The 20230-nt window shown below is 39.2% G+C and overlaps 1 protein-coding gene across 2 annotated transcripts in view; it reads right to left on the bottom strand.

Annotated features, from left to right (window-relative positions):
• LOC111602548 (cilia- and flagella-associated protein 91) overlaps positions 1–20230 on the bottom strand; it is a 47402-nt gene that overhangs the window by 3477 nt on the left and 23695 nt on the right. For both annotated transcript variants that reach the window (XM_023319699.2, XM_023319701.2), the window contains exon 2: positions 8041–8256. In XM_023319699.2, the coding sequence (XP_023175467.2) occupies positions 8041–8256 (216 nt within the window). The remainder of the gene's footprint in view (positions 1–8040; positions 8257–20230) is intronic.

The raw sequence follows: 20230 nt of genomic DNA, 5'->3' as shown, positions 1-20230 counted from the left end.
CTGGAGTATGCATATTATAGATTTAGCTTGACTAACTCAATTAGCTGATTGGGACGTACAGGTAAGCTATATTTTTCTTTCTTTCTTTCTCCCATTCTCAGCTATTCATCATCTGTCAATGAGATTCGTTCCATGAAATACATTTGCTATTTGACTCTATCTTAATCTTTGCTTTGCTTCTTGGCATCTGGGCTGGCTTGTTGATGGCGGATCAAATAAACTTCAGGACCTTTCTGACCTGGCCAAACATATCTCTTTTCTCTCTCTTTTTTTGTTTGTTTTTTGAGATTTCATCAATGACTGCCCAATGCACAAAAGTAATCAATCATATGACGTGTGTGAGATTTTCACTCCATTTTTTTGTTCAGATGGCGCTGTCCTTGGCTATGATGATTATTGGTATTATTGAGAGTGCTTACTGGTTGCAAACATAGCTGCAACAAGACCAACGGCTCTTGGTCATGTGTTGCCACTTCGGTGTGGCAGTCAATGCTCTTGACCCACATTCCACACAGCAAATAAAGCAACAGCAACAACAACAACAGTGCAAATTTATATTAAAAATAAAACAATGCAAATGCATGAATGGCGCACACACGAAGTTCCCCGCTATGCGCCTGTCTCTGTGTCTGCGTGTGGGCGGAAGGGCTGCCGTGGGTGCCATTAACAAAAGTGAAAATCTGTGACGTGTGCTAAGTAATTGTGTCATATATGTAGCAAGTACAGACGCAGACACGTGCATAATATGCGAACATAATGAAGTAGATAATAATTTGCAGACCAGCGCAACGAATTATAAATGCTCTATTAGCAATAATGATAGCTCTTTTGGCAATCAGAAATATTTACGAAATATAATTTGTCATAAGCCGCAGCTGCCATTTAAGCGTATTGTCTCAATGTCCGACTGTATTGTTCATATAAATTTTCATACTTATGGCATTAAGCGTGACAGAATCGTTATGCCCTGCCCTGCCACAGTAAGTGTGCCTCATAATGACAGGCTAAGTGGCTGTGTAGCCTGTGTCCTTGCCAAGCGTGTTGTACTTAATAATCATCATCTTCGTCTCACTCTGCGTCTCTGTCACTCTCGGGCAGCTGCCATAATAACTTTGTTAAGTCTTTGTCATAAATCTGCATTTTAATTACTTCTTGCCACACGTGCCCACAGGCAACAAAACCAACACGCTCACGCTTTCACCCACGCACACGCAGCCGAGCAAATGTAAACGACTCCATTTTAAGCAGCTGCACAGGATGTAATGTCCTCATTGACACTTCCTTGACATTGCCAAAGCAAAAACCACAAATTTATTCTACAATTTAAACTCTCATCTTATGCTAACTCCTTGAGCTGGAGTTTTTTTGGGTGAGTGAATTGGGAGAATCTGAGAAGCTTAGAAATTTTTTTTGAGTATTTTTATTGAAAATAAATTTTAAAAAAAATATAAGTAAGGTTACTTAACATATGAAATGCTAAAGTGGATAAGAAGCCATCAAACATGGCATAGAAAAAACACAAATTAAAGTGCTGAAATTTATTTTCTCCCATGCTTAGCTGCCCATCTATTTGTGCCTATTTCACAGCATTCAAAAATGACAAATTGTGAAAAATTGTGGCAAGACAAAGAAGGAAAAAACGAAAGCAATTGTTTGCCAAAGTTTTTGTGAACACACTCCGAACAAAGCAAATGCCTTCGTTATGCTTGGCCGCAGCTTGACCTTTTCTTCACTTTGCCAGAGCTTTGCGGTGGTCCAGAGTTCGCATTCTGAGACACCGAAACTAAGCCCATTTTTCAATTTCCGTTAACTAAGTCTTGTGGTTAACCGAAGAGGATTCATTTCCATCGAAATGGCCTTTGCATTTACATTTCTGTTTAAGGCAAGCATAAGTCGTCCACGTCAGTTGGGCTAACCAAAGCTAATTGCTCATACGCAGTGTGGCCAAAGCATAAATGATCGAAATAGCTTTGCAGCTTTATATTAATGAATTCGTGCTGGGGCCGGTTTAGTGACAATTGTCACACAAATTTGAGAATGTTGCTAATTAAACTTGAAACAGGCATAAATTCTCTTGTGGTAATCGCATTTAAGCCAACCGAGTAAAATTGGCCTACAGTTTGGTTGGCGAGCGGGCTGTTGGCTGCTCGCCCACAAATCCATGTGCGTATTATGGCCAGGGCAAATCAAACAAAAAACTTTAATTAATATAGAGCCATGCGCACAAAAGCAGCTTATGGCTTTCGGTGCCACGCATGGGAACGGGTTGGCTCTGCAAACTAATTAAAAGTCAGCGGTGCTTCAAATGAATCGCAGCCATAACTCACCACTGGCTTAAAGATTAACTGAAATTTATGAGAAGGTGTACGCCACTAGATTAACGAGATAATATTGTGCCAGGTAAAGCCTACAACAAAAAAGCCAGCTTAATTAAAAGATTTATAATTTATTTACAATTAAACTGCAATCATCTGACGATTAGCATTGGGCTTAATTTACTGCAAATTCATTTATAATGGCTGCTTAGTTAATATTTGAAATGCCTTGCAGAAGCCCTAAACCAATTCCGAGCTTAACGGACTATGAAATGACTTAAGGCCAACTTTGGCTAACCCAGAAAAACACGGCAGGTAAACAAGCCAGCCGAGCTCCCATTTGGCTGGCAACTAAACAAATAGGAGAATTAAGTATTGAAGCCGCAATTAAATATTTACAAAGTAGAATTTCAAGTCAACAATAAACTCGTTTATCTATATGGGTGTGCAAGCTCCAAGTAGAAGAAGAAGAAGAAGCAAAGGTGGCAAGTTGTTGAAATATTTAAAATGGCGACCAGGCGACAGAGCCAAGAAGTTGTGCCAAACGTTTAGTGGCTGCTAAATAAATACACGGCAAAACTGTCTTGCAGTCACACTACAAGACACACACACCCAAACACACACACACGCACACTCCCTTATCTATGGCACTTTTTTTGCTGCCCACTGTGCATTGTAAATTTGGGGAAATGTTGTTGTCTGTTCGCATTTATATTTAGGCTTGCAGCATTGCCTCGCACCTGAGTCGTAGCCGAGAGGCTCTGCGTGGGTGTTGGAGTGTGTGAGTGTGTGTGGGTTGTGTGTCAGCGTGGGCACCAAAAAAGCGCCAATTCAGCGTCCGAAATGTGTTCGGTTCATGCTGCTTATTGCGTGTTCCATGTCGTTTCGGTTGTTGTTCGTTTTGTGTTGCTTGCGCTCTTTATTTTGTTATACTCGCTCAGGCAGCCATGGGAGTAGATTGGTTTTGTGTAATGTCAGCTCTGCTGTATGTCTTCGTAGCTCCTATACAAACTAGAAAATTACTAATTTATGGTGTTAGTTTGCCCAAATGTATGCCAAGTCTGCAATTCTTTTATTTAGCTTGTATTTAGTTATCAATTTAATAACTAACAATATGATTCTTACTAGCTTTATCTTCACAACCTTCTTCTTCATAATCTCCTCTACAATTAATTTACTTAAACATTTGCTTAACGAACGAGCATGTTAAAGTCGACTGCGCCCGCTTGACTTAGTTTTTACTTGTATTTTTTTTTGCTGTTGTTGTCTTTATACGCCGCATTATAGCGCGTGTTTTCCGTTTTCCGCCTTTTGTTTGTGCTGCTTGCGGCACAGCTGTGAATAGGCAACAAGACCAACAACAACAGCAACCACGCACACATAACATTGTACTTAAATGTCCCGCCCTGCGGCCATGCTTGCTGTGGTGTAAATGAAATTACAACTGCGCTTAAAGCCGAAAATCCAATTAGAAAAAAGCGTTGCGCCGGGGTTTTATCGCAGATGTTTTTTGCTACTATTGTTGTTACTGTCGGCATCCGGCCAAACACGCACCGCATGCCAGCTGTCTGCCGATTCAGATTCATGCGTGACAGCTGAGACACAGCAAACAAGCTAAATGCCTTTCTATGTGGTTCTCAAAAATATGGAAATTGTCGTTACTACAAATGAATGTTAGCTAGTGCTAAAAGGATTTCAATGTAGATTGCAATTTGGGCTTTTCTTTGTTAAATCATAATTTAGAGTGCAATTTTAGCACGTTGAGAAATTCCATAATAAACGAGTTCAATTAACCCCAAAGTGAGATAATTAACAATTAGACTGTGAGGCTCTTTATAATTTAATTCAATTTTAAATTTATTATAAATTTATCTCACAAGTCTTAGAAATTGACATAAAGCCGTTTGCAGCTCCAATTAGTGTTATTAGCCTTTGGTATTATATGTGTTCGCTTTAATGGCCAACACAATATTGACTTGGCTATCATAACAGGCAAATACAGAGAATTGTCAGAGCTAAGCAGACAGACGCAGCAAGAGCTCAAATGGCATTTAACATGACAAAACTTTGCCTGCAGTAAACAACAATTAGTGAGCAATGATTATGCAAGTGAAATGAGGCCAAAATTGCAATCGGCCTGGCCGCAAAAACAAATTGGCAGACAACAACAGAGTGCGACCTTCGAAGGCATTAGGCCAAATGCTCTATGCGTTTGTCTGCGTAATGCATGTGTGTGTGTGTGTGAGTGTGTGTGTGAGTGTGTGTGTGTGCGTTAGTGCTTTGGCAAATGAGTTTGTTTTATGCACAAAGCAAATGCTCGAAATGCCAGAAAAGGAAACAACGCCAAAGCCGCAGTATTTGGTCAAATACGAATGCAACAAGAAAATATCCTTTAAAGCCCCTTTGGCTCTCAATTTTTGTGTGTCTATGTGTGCGTTGGTATTTGTGCTCATTTGCATATGCCCGGCCGTAAAGCGTTGCTGCATTCGCTTAAGCCAAACACTGGCTATATAATTTGTGCTTCGGACCCAATCTTCCAACTGCTGTTGTTGTTATTGTTGTTGTTGTTGTTTTGATGGTTGCTTGTTTATTATCGTTGCTGGAATTGTGCAAAATGTTGGCTACACATTTTAAAACTAGGCCAAAAAACCAGCTGCTCGGCCATTGTTGTTGCCGCCGCTGCCAACTCTGAATAATGATGAAGTTCTAACTGTCGGTTTGTGGGTGCGGTTGCATTTCAGCAGGTGTGAAGCAGGTGCGAAATCGTTGCTAGCACAAAGCAGAAGGGAAGTAGTTACTGGGAGAAAATGTAAACGGAATTTATGTGTTGCAACACAGCAGAGCGACATAAACAGAAATAAAGGAAAACAAAATAAAAGTTCAGTAAACGAATCTTTAAATTGAAAAAGTTGAGATTCCCAACAATAGTTAATGAAAACAGCAACTTGCAATGGGTTTTGAGTGTTGACTGTTGAGTTGATAAAGAACTTTAATATATAGCAGTACCGCAAGAGTTGGAGCTATAGAAGAGACTTTAAGAAATAAAAATTTAGCTTCCATTGCAGCTTACTTTTCCTGAATGCTAATCAATAGACACCTACTTACACCTTCCTCTGGCCGTCCAGCTCTGAGTTATGTATGTCGTGGTTGAACAAGCACATCTGGCAGACATGTGACACGCTCGAGTTGACTAGAAGTTGAAAAGTGGGCCACATACTAGTCGGGATGACCTTCTTCTTGGCATGTCTCTCATTGCGTTCCTGCTTATGCAACATCAACCGTCTGCTGTGACTTTGACTTGCGAACCACGACTAATTAGCCTTTGCCGTTCATTGTGAAATGCATATGAGATGCGCCCTTTACCGTGCTGTTGAGCGGCATAATTAAGCTCAACGGCAATTGCTCGCGTCGGTGTCAGAGCCAGTACCAGAGGCAGGGGCTGGGGCAGCGTCCGACTGCTTAGTTGTGAATTTGAGTAGAATGTGACGTGGCAACATCGTGCTCGTTGCTTATGCGCCGCCTTGATGACAGCCTCTAAGTTTTTAATGAGCAGCAGCCTGCCAGCCCAGTCTTGGCTAAAAGTGTTCAGTTGCTGTTAGGTCTTAACAGGGTTAAATGTGCCCACAGCAGATCTTTATAGGCAGTCAGCGGCTCTCCTGGGGCTCAATGCCTGTGTCGCTAGAAGTTTTTTGCGTTATTTATGAGCGTTGCGGATCTGTCAGTGCCACGATTAAATACCCAGTGGGTGGGGCGTGCAAAGGGGCCGCCAGAGTGGGTGGGCGGAGCTGTAAACTTTACATACCCATGCGACTCTTGTTGTCATTCGCAGGCAACTTTCCAAAGCTTTGTTGTTGTTATTCTTGTGCGTTGCCAAGTGACAAATTTTTTCTTACACTTGAAAATTTATTGCGTAACGGTAATGCGAAAGTTTTCATTACGCCCGGAAAGTTGTGGAAACTGTAATGCCAGCATGTAGTTCGGGCTTGGGTGTAAAGTTGTTGATTTGCCAACAATGTTGGCCCAAGTCTTGGGGCAGCTACTGGCAGAGCATAAAGTCGAGGCGGCATGCGGCACCAAGTGTCAAGTTATGTTGACGAACATTTTGCCAAGTGTAGCCATGATTAATGGGCTTGCAATGTGTAAGCAGGTTAACAAGATAGCACTTAGCCAAAGGACTCGCATCTGTGTCACGACTCAGGCTAATAATGACCAGATAACATAGCGCATGAAGTTCTCTCGAGCGCATCTCACTCTGTGCATAAATGAAAAATGAAGACGCTCTCGCCATGTGACACATTTCATTAAATTAAGTGCTGCCAAACAGAGAAAGTCATACGAACGACTCAAGCGAACCCATCAACAAGTGCTAAAAAACATTTCGATAAATCCAACTATCACTTTGAGTCTGTGAAAAACTGAAATGGAATCTAGCTGAAAACATTATTAATGCACTCTCGCATATGTCTTTAACTTGATTAATACAAATGATGCTAAGCCCGATAACTTCATTTAATTAACTTTGTGGCTGTAGCTGAAATTCACTTTAAGCTTACAAATTCTGCAGTTTCTCTTTGAATGCTTTGGCAGCTGCTTCGTAGTAAACTAAATTTTTTTTTTAATTGTTTTTTAACCTGGTCTTCAGATTGTAAATGTTAAGCTGTCTATAACTCGGTACATATGGTTGCCAGTCTGCTATAATTGTAAGTCTGTTTCTCAGTTGACTTTGTTATGTAACATTCAAGGTGTAGGCTATAGATAGATTTTGCTGTATGTTGTATAACAATTATATTTTTATATCGCACTCAATGGAATTATGAAAAGTTTTTAGCTAAAGAGCAATCATATACAATAACCCACCTGTATTTTGGTTATAATATTTTATTTTAATATATTTTATTTTATTTTATTTTTCAATATTCTGTGATACCGGAAAGATTTCTTTTGTTTACTGAAGCAAATTAAAGATATGCTAGCTTCAAGCTCCGCTATTGGCAGATTGCTGTGTCAGCGCCTTGCAACCGTCCAACGTCAGCCACTTTGCCTTCTGCCGGAAAGGGCATTTGGTTATAGATTAGGCACATTTAAGTCTGTGTGGCTTAGGCGCTAGAGTCGAGATTGAGGGTTCACTTATTATTTTATTTTATATTTATAATTTATCTGTTATCTCAGCAATAGACGACGTATCATAACAGCTTAGAATATCGACTTGTACCTTTTCGCACAGGGAAATTTGTATCTATAATGACTAGAACTAGCCTTGTCCTTTCACTTTCTAGTATTTACTACTACTACTATTATTTAGCCTTCTAGCTTTAATCTGTCTCAGAGTTATTGTAATTTTTAAGTAAAAACAGCAGCAATTTTACTTTACTCTGCTTCCAGTTTCATATAATATCAAATAATTATTCGAAATCTCAATTGAGACCCAAATAACCCAAAGGGTCCTGTTTTTTCTATCACAAAATAGTTTTCAATTTCTGAGGCCTTCATCAAAGTTCTCTTTTTTAATCATTTCCAGCATCTTGCCAGCCATATCCTATTACAAAAGTGCAGCACTCAATGGTATAGCACATTTTCTTATTTGTATAGCTCTTATGGCCTGCATTGCTTTGTCTGTTCGTGGCTCGGTCAAAGTAAATATTTGCCGTTTGTAAACTAATAGCGCTTTGGGCTCGGCTTCAGATATCCTTCACACTTTAAGAACTTCAGCATGGTATTCACTTACCTTTGTCGTTCGGATCGAACTCAGCCTCGAGCTCTGCTTTGGTGGGCTCCGCAGATGGGGAGGCTGCCTCGGCGGCAGCGGCAGCGGCTGCGGCGGCAGAGGCGGCTGATGGCATGGCGCTGCCGTTGTTGGTTGTAGTTTTGGTTTCCGATTTTTTCATGGTTTCTCTCACTTTGTGGCCTCGAAATACGGCTTGAATCTTTGTTGCGGCTTTTGCTGCAATCAAATGAATCGAATCGCACAAGATATTATAGAAAACTCTCATCTATTATGGACAACTTTAGAGAGACTTAAACTTAAGTAAAAAGTTTGATTTTAATAAGACGCGGCACAAGTTAATGTCAAAACTCTGTGACAGCTTTTCTTCTTCTCTTTTTTTGTGTTTTCTTTTGCCTTGTAATAACTTTTGCGCTTTCAAGTTTCGCAAAGCAATTAACTTCTAGCAGCGGACAGCCCACAGAAAAATCGATCGATTTCTGATTGAGCCCAAAAATTGTTGGAAAATGTTTTTCTGTTTATTTTTTTTTTTTTGGTTGGGCTTCTTGCCAGCTTTGCTAATATACTTGAAGCGTAACTTGGTGTGCGTGTCTGAATTTTGGGCGGGGACCATGCATTAAATGGCAACAGTATAAACTCCTCCATAGTGCTTAGTCTACACTGAGATACCCTAGGAAATAGCGTGCCTAAATTGCTTTTTTATTTGTGGCTTACTCATGAAGTTTGCTTTTAATCTAAATTGGATTACATTCAAGTTTAATATTCAATATTTTATGCTCAATATATACCACAAAAGCATTGCCAAATGTAGAGGATATCTAAGGCTTTTGCTGCTATGCGATGCTTTCCATGTGTCGCTTTTAGCCGGGTCAGCGTTCAATTTTTATGGCATTTTTCACGCAGATACCCAAATGGCTGGCCTTGAATAAGTTATAATAAATTGACACGTAAGGCATTTCTCGCCAGCACTATCACTAAAAGCAGCAGCAGCAGCAGTAAGCAACAACAACAAACCGAAACTGGCACAGAAACAGATACAGTTTTGTGGCTTGAAAAATGGTGTTGTATTGTGCATTTTTGCAAGGCTACGAACTGTTTCAGGCCACAGATAGCCAGGTGGGTGGCTGGTGGCAGGTGGCATGTGTCAGGGCGCGGCAGGTGGTACGGCCACAGTTTGCTGATGGCTTTGCCGCCGCTGTCAAGTGGTGGCCAGTGTACCGAGCTCGAGCTCGAGCAAGGCATTAAATCATTCAAGTTTTTGTTGTGCACAGATGTAACTATCAAGTCCTGACAGTTAACCAATAAACAATTAAAATAATTTATGCTATTTGCAAGTTGTGGCCAAGCTGAAGTGGAATTCAAGTCAATTTAAGTGCTGTCGGCCATATTTTATTAATGTGTAAAAAGTATTTCAAAAGGCATTCAATTGACTGCTCTATTCTATGCTGCGCGCCTTAATAGCTTGATAATTAAATTAAATATAAAATAATGTTTGCGAACTACTAATTGCATTTGCTTTACGCTTCTCTAATGAAATAAAATATATATATATATATATATATATATATCGGCGTAAAGTGGTAGCGAGGAGAGCTTAATGCATTCATTATTTATGCCTATTTGGAATATTTAAGTTTTCTGGTGCAACAAAAAAAGCTGAAAGCCTGACACGCTACATGAGTCGAAACGAAATTTTACAGTCTGCTCGCTCCTGCGCCTCGATTTTAGTGCAGCTATAAAGCTGACTTATGCGCAGCCAGGTTATTAAATAAATTTTGCATGCGGCTCATTAAGCCTGGCAAGCAGCAACAAAAATGAGCCGTAACCAAGTGTAGCCAGTTGCCAGTTGCCATTTGCACAGTGCACTCGAGTGGAAAATAAAATTAATAACCACAGCGAGATACACGCAGGTAACAAATTTACACCTGTGCACGTGCACACATCGCCTAATAAGGCCAGTGCATGAAATGTATAACAACATGCTGAATGGCATATTAACTTCGCAGGCGTCCAATTAAATGATATTTTCCTGCTGTACAACGTGGCGTATGAGCGACAGTAAAAGCCCATCAATGTCAAAAGAAAATACTTAATTAATGCATAAGTATGCTATATGCCTAGGAGAGCCGCTTCCGCTGCCTGCCATCAGCATCTGATTAAAATCTGCGAAGTCGAGCTTCTGTCTGTCTATGCAAGCTCCTTGTTTATTGTTGTTCTTAGGTCTTGCATCTACATTTTTTTGCTATTTTTGCAACCACTTAATGGCCATAAGTACGCTTAACTGGGACGGCAGCACGAGTGCTGTGAGAGGCCAGTAACAGTCCAAGTAAACTTATTTACATAATTAAAATTCATTAGCTAACGATTCGCCAAGGCATCGCCGCTGCTCACAAAACGTGGCGCATGGCTCTGGCAGCAGCCTTGTCGTTAGTTTTGCTTTCTTGTCTCCGGCAGAAGTTCGCTTTCTGTGGGCGTGGTCACGTTAGAATACTCAATTATATAAGCGCTGCCCGAGCACATAAACAAAAACAATTTAAACAATTGGAAAATGCGATTTTGTGTCCGAAGTGGCTAAACAAATTGCGGCGAAAGAAAAATAAATTCTATGCGGAAGCATATTTGAAATGAAAAAAAATTGCTTACTCAACAGGATAAGAGGATATTATATTACACAGAAATATAGTTGTAAGCTACCAGCAGAATTATTTTTAATTAGCACCGCCAACTTTGACCTTCGGCTAAGAGAACTTTACTCTAGACGAACTTTAGCCAGACCGGAATGCAAATCGTTTCGGGCGCTTAGACAACGCAGCAGCAACTAAATTATATATCTTTGCTAAGGCGACTCTCTATATCCCCAATGACTTTGGTATCTTCTGACTGCCGCCGAGAAGCTTATTTGTGTACTGCGACCTGCACAATGGCAGGTGATACTGGACTTAAGCCTGAAATCGTTTTCAGACCCTCTAACTGTCTCGTTTTACGGCCAATTTCACAGAGCACATCCAGCAGAGGCTCAGGCTCGGAGCGCAGGTTACACAAATGTCGTGCAATTTATTACTTTAATTAAATTGTAGACGTTGGGTGCTCGCGTTGCATTTTTATTGTGATTTTACTTTGCAGACGGCGCTCACAGCACGCCTGCACGACTCTGCTTAAGTTCTATCCGGGGGGAGGCGACTCAAACAGTACCTGGAGAATATGAAAACGAATGGGTTATGCAGAAGTCGGCGGCAGGTGGTGGCTGTGGGAGCCAGCAGCAAACATCGACCAGCTGTTTCCTGTTCGTGTTATTCTACGACTATAAAATCATAGTCGTGGCCTTAGACCATAAACTGTATGCTCGGCCGTGCATGCACCTTAATGACAGTCTTAAATAAATAAGCAGCTGCCGCCCTTAGCCGCTGCCGGAGCGCCAGCAGGCATCAGCTAAATGGCCATGTTTTAGTCCAGCTCTGACAAGGCTGCCGGCTTACACGACAAGTTGCGTGGTAATGCCAATTGATAAATTTTGAATATTTAATTGGCGAGCCGTTTGCATTTATAATAATTTGCCATATCACGTTCACATGCCATAAATTACATCCACAGTCCGGATGCATATTAAATTTGCATTTATTTCATTTCATTTTGTTTAATTGTGACTTTAAGTTTGTTGCCTGAATTGCAACTTTAGTGTGCTGCAGCCAGAGCCTCTGCTCACGCAATGTTCATAAAAATACAAAAACAGGACACGGCCATTAAACACGCCTCATTCGGCTGTTGTTCAGCTCACGAAACTCGATTATAATGACACACGTTCAACTCCATGGCAAATATTGGCACAGCAACTATGACAATAACAATCCAATAATAACAAACTGTCGATGAAGCAACTATTGATTGCATTCGTGCCTGAAGGTTCATGAGTGCTGCAAAGGGGGCACAGCAAGAACATCAACAACAACAGCGACAGCGACAGCAACAGTAAACAACAACTGAACTTGGCAACACTTTCACAGCTCTAATCAAAAAATCCCGCCCATAAATTAGCCGAAACTCTCAGTATCTGGTAATTCAGGAAAATATGACAAGTTGCTGCCATAAATATTGAGCTGGGTTATTCGCTCTGACAAAATTATAGACATTAATTTATATACATGGGAGTGGCCGTTAATGAAATTGCATTAATGTCAACGAGGTGTCATAAACCTGAGTGCCACAAGCAAATATATATAAACAAAAAACTCTTGCCCCATGATTCAAGCGTGCCCATGTTGCCCCCTAAGTGAATCTTTATGGCATCAAGTTTTACTCTCTGTTTTGTTTATGTTTTTGTTCTTTGCTTTGCTTTAGGTAATTGAGCGACGGGAACTTAAATAGCTCTGCAGGGATTACATCAAAACTTACTGTGCGAGGGTACGTAATATCGCAAATGAGGAGTGTTTAAAAATAAATAAATAAATAAATGGGGGCCTTGCTTAAAGTTGTTACTGTATTGATTTGATATTATATTGATTTGATTACTGTGAGAGCAAGTTTATAGAATGTCTTTCCTAGAAAATAAGAATAAAGTATTAAAATGTAAGAATATTTAACGGGAAGTAGCTAGGGTTAATTGAGGATAACTGGGGATAACTGAGAATAACCGGGGATAAGTGGGGAAAACTGGGGATAACTGGGGATAAGTGGGGACTAGTCGGTATAACTGGGAATTAATAGAGATAACCATGGATAACTTTGTGATAGTGAATTAAGTATAGTATTGAAATATCAAGTCATTCATCTGGGTATTCCCATTGGGGATAACAGGTAATAGTTGGGGATAACTTTGTATAACTTAGGATAACTTGGGCTTACTGAGGATAACTGGAAATAGCTGAATATAACTGGAGATAACTGAAGATATCTGAGAATAACTGGGGATAAGTGGGGAAAACTGGGGATATCTGGGGATAAGTGAGGATAACTGGGGATAACAGATAATAACCGGGGATAACAGAGATATTGAGTGGGGATAGATGGGGATAAGTGAGGATAAGTAGGGATAACTGGGAATACCTGGGAATTAATAGAGATAACTCAAGATAACTATGGATAACTGTGTGATAGTTAATTAAGTAGAGTATTGAAATGTCAAGTCATTCATCTGGGTATTCCCATTGACGATAACTGGGGATAGCTGGGGATAACAAGTGATACCTGGGGATAACTTGGGATAACTTTGGTTGACTGAGGACAACTGGGAATAGCTAAATATAACTGAGGATAGCTGGAGATATCGGGGGATAGCTAGAAATAACTGAAAATAATTGGGAATAACTAGGGATAACTGGGCTGTGAATGCTTCAATTTGCAAACACTCTTTACCTTTCCCTTTTACAAGCCAGCATCTGCATTAACTGTTAGCTATTACATAATAGGCATATAAATAACTGAATAAAGCGCCAACAATTAAGCAGCTTATCATCCACGACACATAAAAGGCTGAACATTGTGGGGGCTGCAGGCCAACGAGAGCCAAAGAGACAATTAATAGAATTTATGTGGAGTAATTTGTATAAGCAGACGCACTTTATTGCCCAGTCGGGTCAGCTTATATTAAACGCACTCATTTAATAGATAGGGCGTAAATACACACACACGAGCCAAAGTCAAATTTATCCATAAATTACTTTACCATTCTCGATAGGCATCAAAAAGTCAACAACTCTTAAAATGCAAGATTTAAATTTCAGATAAAAACTTCAATTTGCTGTGTTGTTGATATTTTAAAATGCGCTCAATGCAGTTTATCAAATGCCTGAAGTTTTTATCTTATGCAATTGTGAATTATTCATTTCCATAATTAACAAAAAAAATAAAATAACGGGAATACATACATAAATTATAGATATGTAACTCAGCACAGAACGATATTATTATGCGCTCAACTGGCATATACCCTGTACCTAGAATTACGTTGACTCAGAAGCTTATATGAAGATGATCCATACACTCATCAAAGTTGAGGAAATATTAATACATATGTGTCATGCATTCACATATAGTTCTACTAGTCTTTTGTGTATGTCTAAATATATAAAAATAAAACGAAAAATTAAACTTTCTCTTTCATATACAGGCATGTAGATGAAGTCTAGCGAAAGATGTGCTTCTCACTCTCAGCGTATAAAAACTACATGCAAAATTGTGCAGACAATCAATTTCAATTAGGCAGCAAGTTGAGCGCTTAATTCGACAGTGAACACTCGATCGATGCGCTGATTGACAGGCTGTGTAAACTTTCGACAGCTGCTCGAAACTGACTGCCCGTTGGCATTTAAATGCGCATACGCTCCGTATGCCAGCTGCTCTGACAGCCAGGCAGCCAGCCAGCCAGTCAGTCATAGAAGTTTCGAAAAGCAAACAAATGCCAAACTATTTGATATGCAGTGCGCATGGCTTCTTTTTTTTTTTTTTGAGGGGGAAATTATGAAGATGCCTCAGCGTACTGGCCTATTGGGCCAGGGTCACGTTGGTCACGTGCCAGGGCAAAGAAATCCATTTGTTGACAAAATTTGATTACGTGTCGGGCCGCTAAGCTCTAGAAATTTGCTTAGCAAATTGTGAAGGAATCTGGCGAAAACTCTTCATTTATTTCACTTGTTCAACAGCAAATTTTATTAAATCTATTTTCGAACTGCAATTGCTTAGTTTAATTAGAGGATTATTGATTTTGCTAACAAGTCATAGGGCTTGGAAAATTTCAATTTATTTAATATTGTTAAACTTTCCTATTTTTTAACCACTTTAACTACTTTGGCATGCGCAAAGCTTTTGCCTACAAACCGAGAGTAACTTTTTTCCACTTCCTTGACCGTCCATTACAACATTTCCGGTCTATTTATGAACTCGACAGGAACAGCAACAACAACAATCAACAACAACAGCCAACAAATGCTGCTCGCACATATTTATTATTAAAATGTTGTTGCTCAAACCTCGCACGGATAAAGTTTGCTACCAAATTAAAAATGCCCACAAGCAATGGGCAATGGGCAATGGGCAATGGGCGCTAACGCTGCACAAAAGTTGCCCAAAAAATAATATTTCTAGAATTTATTTCCATTTTTTTTGGTGCTTATTTTCTCTTTTTTAAACAACACGCGCTCGACCTTAGCCAAACTATGTGGCCAAAAAGCGCTCAAACTTCTGTGGAAAAGGAAATAACACATAAAAGGCTTTGAGGCAGCGTTGAAAGTAGACGACTTTCAGATACTGCGCAAGAGAGCTTAAAATAATACAGAATAAGATATTATATATAATTTAAAAACAATTTTGAAACATAATTTAAGATTGTTTAGAACTTATTTTGGGGCCAGCCATTGTCCATATCATAAATTTTTATTTTCCACCAAAAACTTAACAACGTCTCAGGTGTACCTTAGCTCGCTCTCTCCCTCTCGTGTAAAGGGCAAAGAAAAAAGCTGGAAAAACCCCTTTTGCTGCTGTTGCTGTTATTAATAAGGAATATACTCAAATGCAACGAGGGAAGTGGTTACGGTTATGACTGTTGCTGCGGCTGCTGCTGCTGGAGCAAGTGCCATTTGTGCTCGAGCTGTTGGTCTTTCGTTGTCGGCGCGTTAAGGACAATTGAAATTGAAACTTATTATGCCGACGACACCAGCAGGGCCACATAAAAAGCAAACTGCACTGCGCTTCAGCTCTGCTCGAAAAGGCAAAGTTCAAGCAAGGTAAACGCGCGCCAGGCCAAAATGCAATTTGCTGGCCAGCTCTCATATTTCCGTAATGTTTATGGAATTCCACGGGAAAATTGCAATTGAAGCCTTTCGGCAGCTCATAAACGAAACTGTGTGTCATCTGTTCCAGCAATCACAATCTGCGTACTTTCGCCAAGTTTTAAAAATAAACTTGAATTTTTTAATGCTTTTTGTTAGTTACATGAAATGATTCTGTGAGTTCTGTTGAGGCATAGTTTAAAGATTTTTAATCTTTTGCATCTATATAAAATATGATTTTAAAAATATTTTGATATTATTATTAATTTTTTATCTTTCAAATTTGTATTTTAAATGTGAAGTTAGAAATCTGTTAAATGTCTCAAAATTGCTTGTAATATTTTACTTTTTTTTTAACTTTTCAGATATTATTCTAATGAAAAATTTCGAAACCCATTTTCTTTACATCAGAAGTAACTTTCAATTTATTTATAAAAATTTCTGAAGAAGTTTTAAAATTCCGAAAATAATTCCAACTGAATTTTCAACATATTTCAACTCTGATGCCATGCCATACCGATTACAGTGTATTTCGTTCAGCTGCTCAAAGATACAATATGCAATGTTGTTGACTTAAGAGAGCTTATGCCTGTGGCACCTGTTGATATACAAATTCATTGTGCCATCGAGCAGGTGAAATGGCTTCTCATTACGTAATGTGGGCAAAAAGAAATGAAATTAATTTAACGCTGACATGCGAAAATTTAATTTTCACATCGTGTACAACTTACGACACGTCACGCTTGCATTGAAAATATTCGCTTCTTCTTCTTCTCTCTTTGTCGGTCGCTTTTCATTTTCATTGCGCGCTGTAGAACAGTTTCCGTGGCTTCTTTGTTCTTGGGGCCATTACAGGAAAGGCGCTTGTGCGTAAGCCCACTGTTGTTGTTGTTGTTCTTTATAATAGTTGTTGCTTTTGCAGTTGTTGAGCGTTATTGTTGCTCGATGACCAAGTTTATATTTATTGTGGTAATTTATACCTAAACTTACAGCACGCGCACAGTTTTCCATTACATTGTTTTATATCGTGACTGGCATGTGTATTAGTGTATGTGTGTGTGTGTGATTTAGTACAGCTGTAAATACACATACGTGTACCCACAGGTAAGTGCGTCTAAATTCATCAAAATGTGGTTTCAAACTGGGTGTGAGCACATTATAACTACTAAACTGCGCTCATTAAATCAAAGTTGAACAACAAAATGTTGACATGTGAAAGTAGTTGAGAATAATAATTTAAGAGAGTGGAGTGAGTAGATTATAGAGCAGATGTATATACTTCACGATAACTGAATTGAATTGAATTGAATTGAATCTTTTGAAGATTGCCTACCTAACTCTATCCTAGAGCGAAAAGTTTCTGTTATTGGCTTTTTGCTCGACTCCATGAAAAGGTTTAAAATTTGCACAGCTGTTTAAAAAATGCGTAATTAGACTTGTAACTGCTGTAGACTTAGGCACAACTATAGAGTCTAAAAACATCTGTAATCTATCCAAACTTTTCAGATGTCACGTGGCCTATCTTACTTGAAATGCAGCACGTTTTCTTGAAATTCTCTAAACTAAATACCAATTGTTTACAAAGACCTCATTGGTCATCAAATTACATTATCCACAGATATATACATATATATAGACACTAGAAAATAATGTTAAAAGCCAAATGCCCGTTAAGCCTGATCTTGAGCCAAGCTGAATTCTAATCCTCTGCTCTGCTACATGTTATATGGCTTGACCTGGCACTCAATTAAGCAGGAACACAGAATTAAATTAACTCGAAGCTGTTTGCTATGCCCAAAAGAGTCATATCGAAAGTGCCAGCTTAGAGCACTCTAAGGCTGGGCTGAGATGTGGGCCAAGTCAAGCATGGAAATGTAAACAAACGTGGGCAGGCAGTAAAGAGCAGAACTGGTCTCAAGTGTCGCTTTGTGAGGCATGCCACAACAATGGAAATGAAAGAACAACAGCTCATCAATAGCTCAAGACAATAACAACATCAAAATGAAATAGAGTGCATGAAGCGAGAAAGTGCACGACTATGATATACCCAGCAATCAAGACAAGCGAAGGCAACAAATAGCTAACTTTTGGAGTAATATGTTTGGACTAGTTATATGAAAAGGGAGAAATAAAAGGCAGTGATTTCAGCTTGTATGAGCCTCTACTGAAGTCGAATTACAAATTCGTTAACTTAGTTTCGATTGAGTTAGAAGAACTTGCTAAGCAAAGTGCATACCCTTACAGTGTAAAAGGGTATAGCAGAAATAGTTCTCTAGTCAAAAGTGCTTGACTAACAGCTACTCGTGGGAAAAACTAATACAAGCACTTGATAGCCTAGGCTCACAATACTTCAATTAAGTGTTTTGCCCAGGCAAGTTGCCAGTACAAGTTGAGATGCCTTTTTGCCGGTTCGCTGCAGGGTATAATAACACAAGCGAGTCACTCGGCGGGCGTAAAGCGGCAACGCATTATCATCGCCGACTAACTAACTAGACGGGCGTTAGAGTAGACAGAGATAAACAGAGAGAGGGAGCATTATATTTTGATGACTTTAAAATGTGGAAATGGGCAAATGCTTGCCAGCAGCGTCAACTAATTTCCGCGCAACGCCACAAAGTGGCAGGCACTAAAACTGGCGGCTTTTTGATTACGAGCTCTGCGCACAGTCCAAACTAATCTCACACGCATCTGTATTTGTATTTTTAATGTATGTGTATTTGTTGATGCTGCCGTTGTTGTTGCCACTGCTCTTGCTTTCACTGCAAAGTCAACACACTGCCAGCTGGCTAGTTCGACTGCTGCACAGAGTCAACTAACGCCACTCCGAAGGTTTGCCAACTGTTTGTCGGTGCCGGCGACATTTTGTGCAAATATTTTAAAAGTATGCGAAGCACACAATTTGTAAAATTCAATTCGTTTAACTTAGTTTGATTTTACACTTTTGGCATGCCTTTTAACATGAGATCGTGGTATTTGCAAGACTTTCAAGTTTGTCAAAAGATAAACTCTTAGCCATGTCAATGACATGTTTTAGATGTAGGGAACATTTCTTAACATTTCTTAGATATATACAATATATTTTAGATATGTATGTATATATATGACTTGATAGTTTTCATAATGAAGACTTTTGCTATAACAGCAATATATCTTGGACATATACGTACACTCCTTCTATAAGGCAAAATAGTCAAGCGAGAGGTACGGAAAGTGCACAGCGAATATTATCCTGAAGCAACACCTAAATGTAGAGATTTTCCTACTACTTTCGAGACTGCTGAATTTAAACGGATGCATGACACAGAATTAAATGCGAAAGTTGAATAGAAGAAACCACCGACCTGGCATAAGCTGTCGCTAAAGACAAAGTAGAGATTATAAAAGAGCAAGTGTTCAACAGCAAAAGTGCTTGGCAAAGAGTCTGCGACTTCGACGAAAAGGTTTTGTGCAGGAACACAGGTGACTGAGCTCAGCTGGAGCACATTGGAGGAGCCGCACTTCAAGGTTAATGACGAATGGCACCTGCTGCCAAGGAAAGAGTTTGTTCTCCAGTCTATAAGCAGTAAAGCAATGCGTCTATAGTAGGAGATGCAAAGTAGACAGGGCAATATAAATGCATACTTAAAATACTTATACTTAAATAATTTTAAATTAAATTTAAAATTCAGAATTACGCAAGTTTTTCTCCACGTGATATTAATGCAAATGTTTAATAAAAACTCTAAAGTAAAATCCACAAAAATGTTTATTTATTTTATTCGTTTAACAAATTTGTCAACTCAAAGAATTCCGCATTATCTTAACATTCCACTACGAAATTAATAAAATATATTATTTTTTGTTATTTTGACTTTGTAATTCTTTAAACAAATAAAAAACTCATTGGAATTTAATGTATTTAATTGAAACATTCTTTTGACAATTATAGTTAGCCTGAAGCGGTATGCAAAGTGTTGTATTTGCTGCATTTTTAACAAAAACTATTTGAATAAATGTCAAAATATTGTTTATTTCATATGAACTCGAAGGGGTCTCCGCACTAAGTGCAATTTCTTTTGAGCTTTGATTGGATCTCATTGCCCGGGAGATTTTTAGTTGCATTTGGGAAATCGTAGCAAATTGATTTCAGTTTTCGTTTTATTTGCATTTCATGTTTGCACAATTAAATATTAAAATCAATTAAAGCCCTTGAGCTATTCCTCCGCTTCTCCTGTTTCCTCAGCATCTGTTTACACTGCAACAATTTTTTGAGCTCCGCCCCGTGGGCCATTTGCGTCAGGTTTGTTTGCCGTATAATGAGAAAATGCAGCTTGCAGCTGTGTTTCAAATTTAAATGAAAAAAACAAACAAGGACAACAAATTTGTGTGCACAGCACTCCGAAGCGTGTGCGAGTCGTGCTGGTCTTAAAGTTGATGAGTGACGCATGAGAGCC

The sequence above is a fragment of the Drosophila hydei genome, unplaced genomic scaffold (assembly GCF_003285905.1).
Source record: "Drosophila hydei strain 15085-1641.00,03,60 unplaced genomic scaffold, DhydRS2 tig00000060-arrow-pilon, whole genome shotgun sequence".
In the NCBI taxonomy this organism is placed as follows: Eukaryota; Metazoa; Arthropoda; class Insecta; order Diptera; family Drosophilidae; genus Drosophila; species Drosophila hydei.
This window is presented reverse-complemented; position numbering and strand designations above follow the sequence as displayed.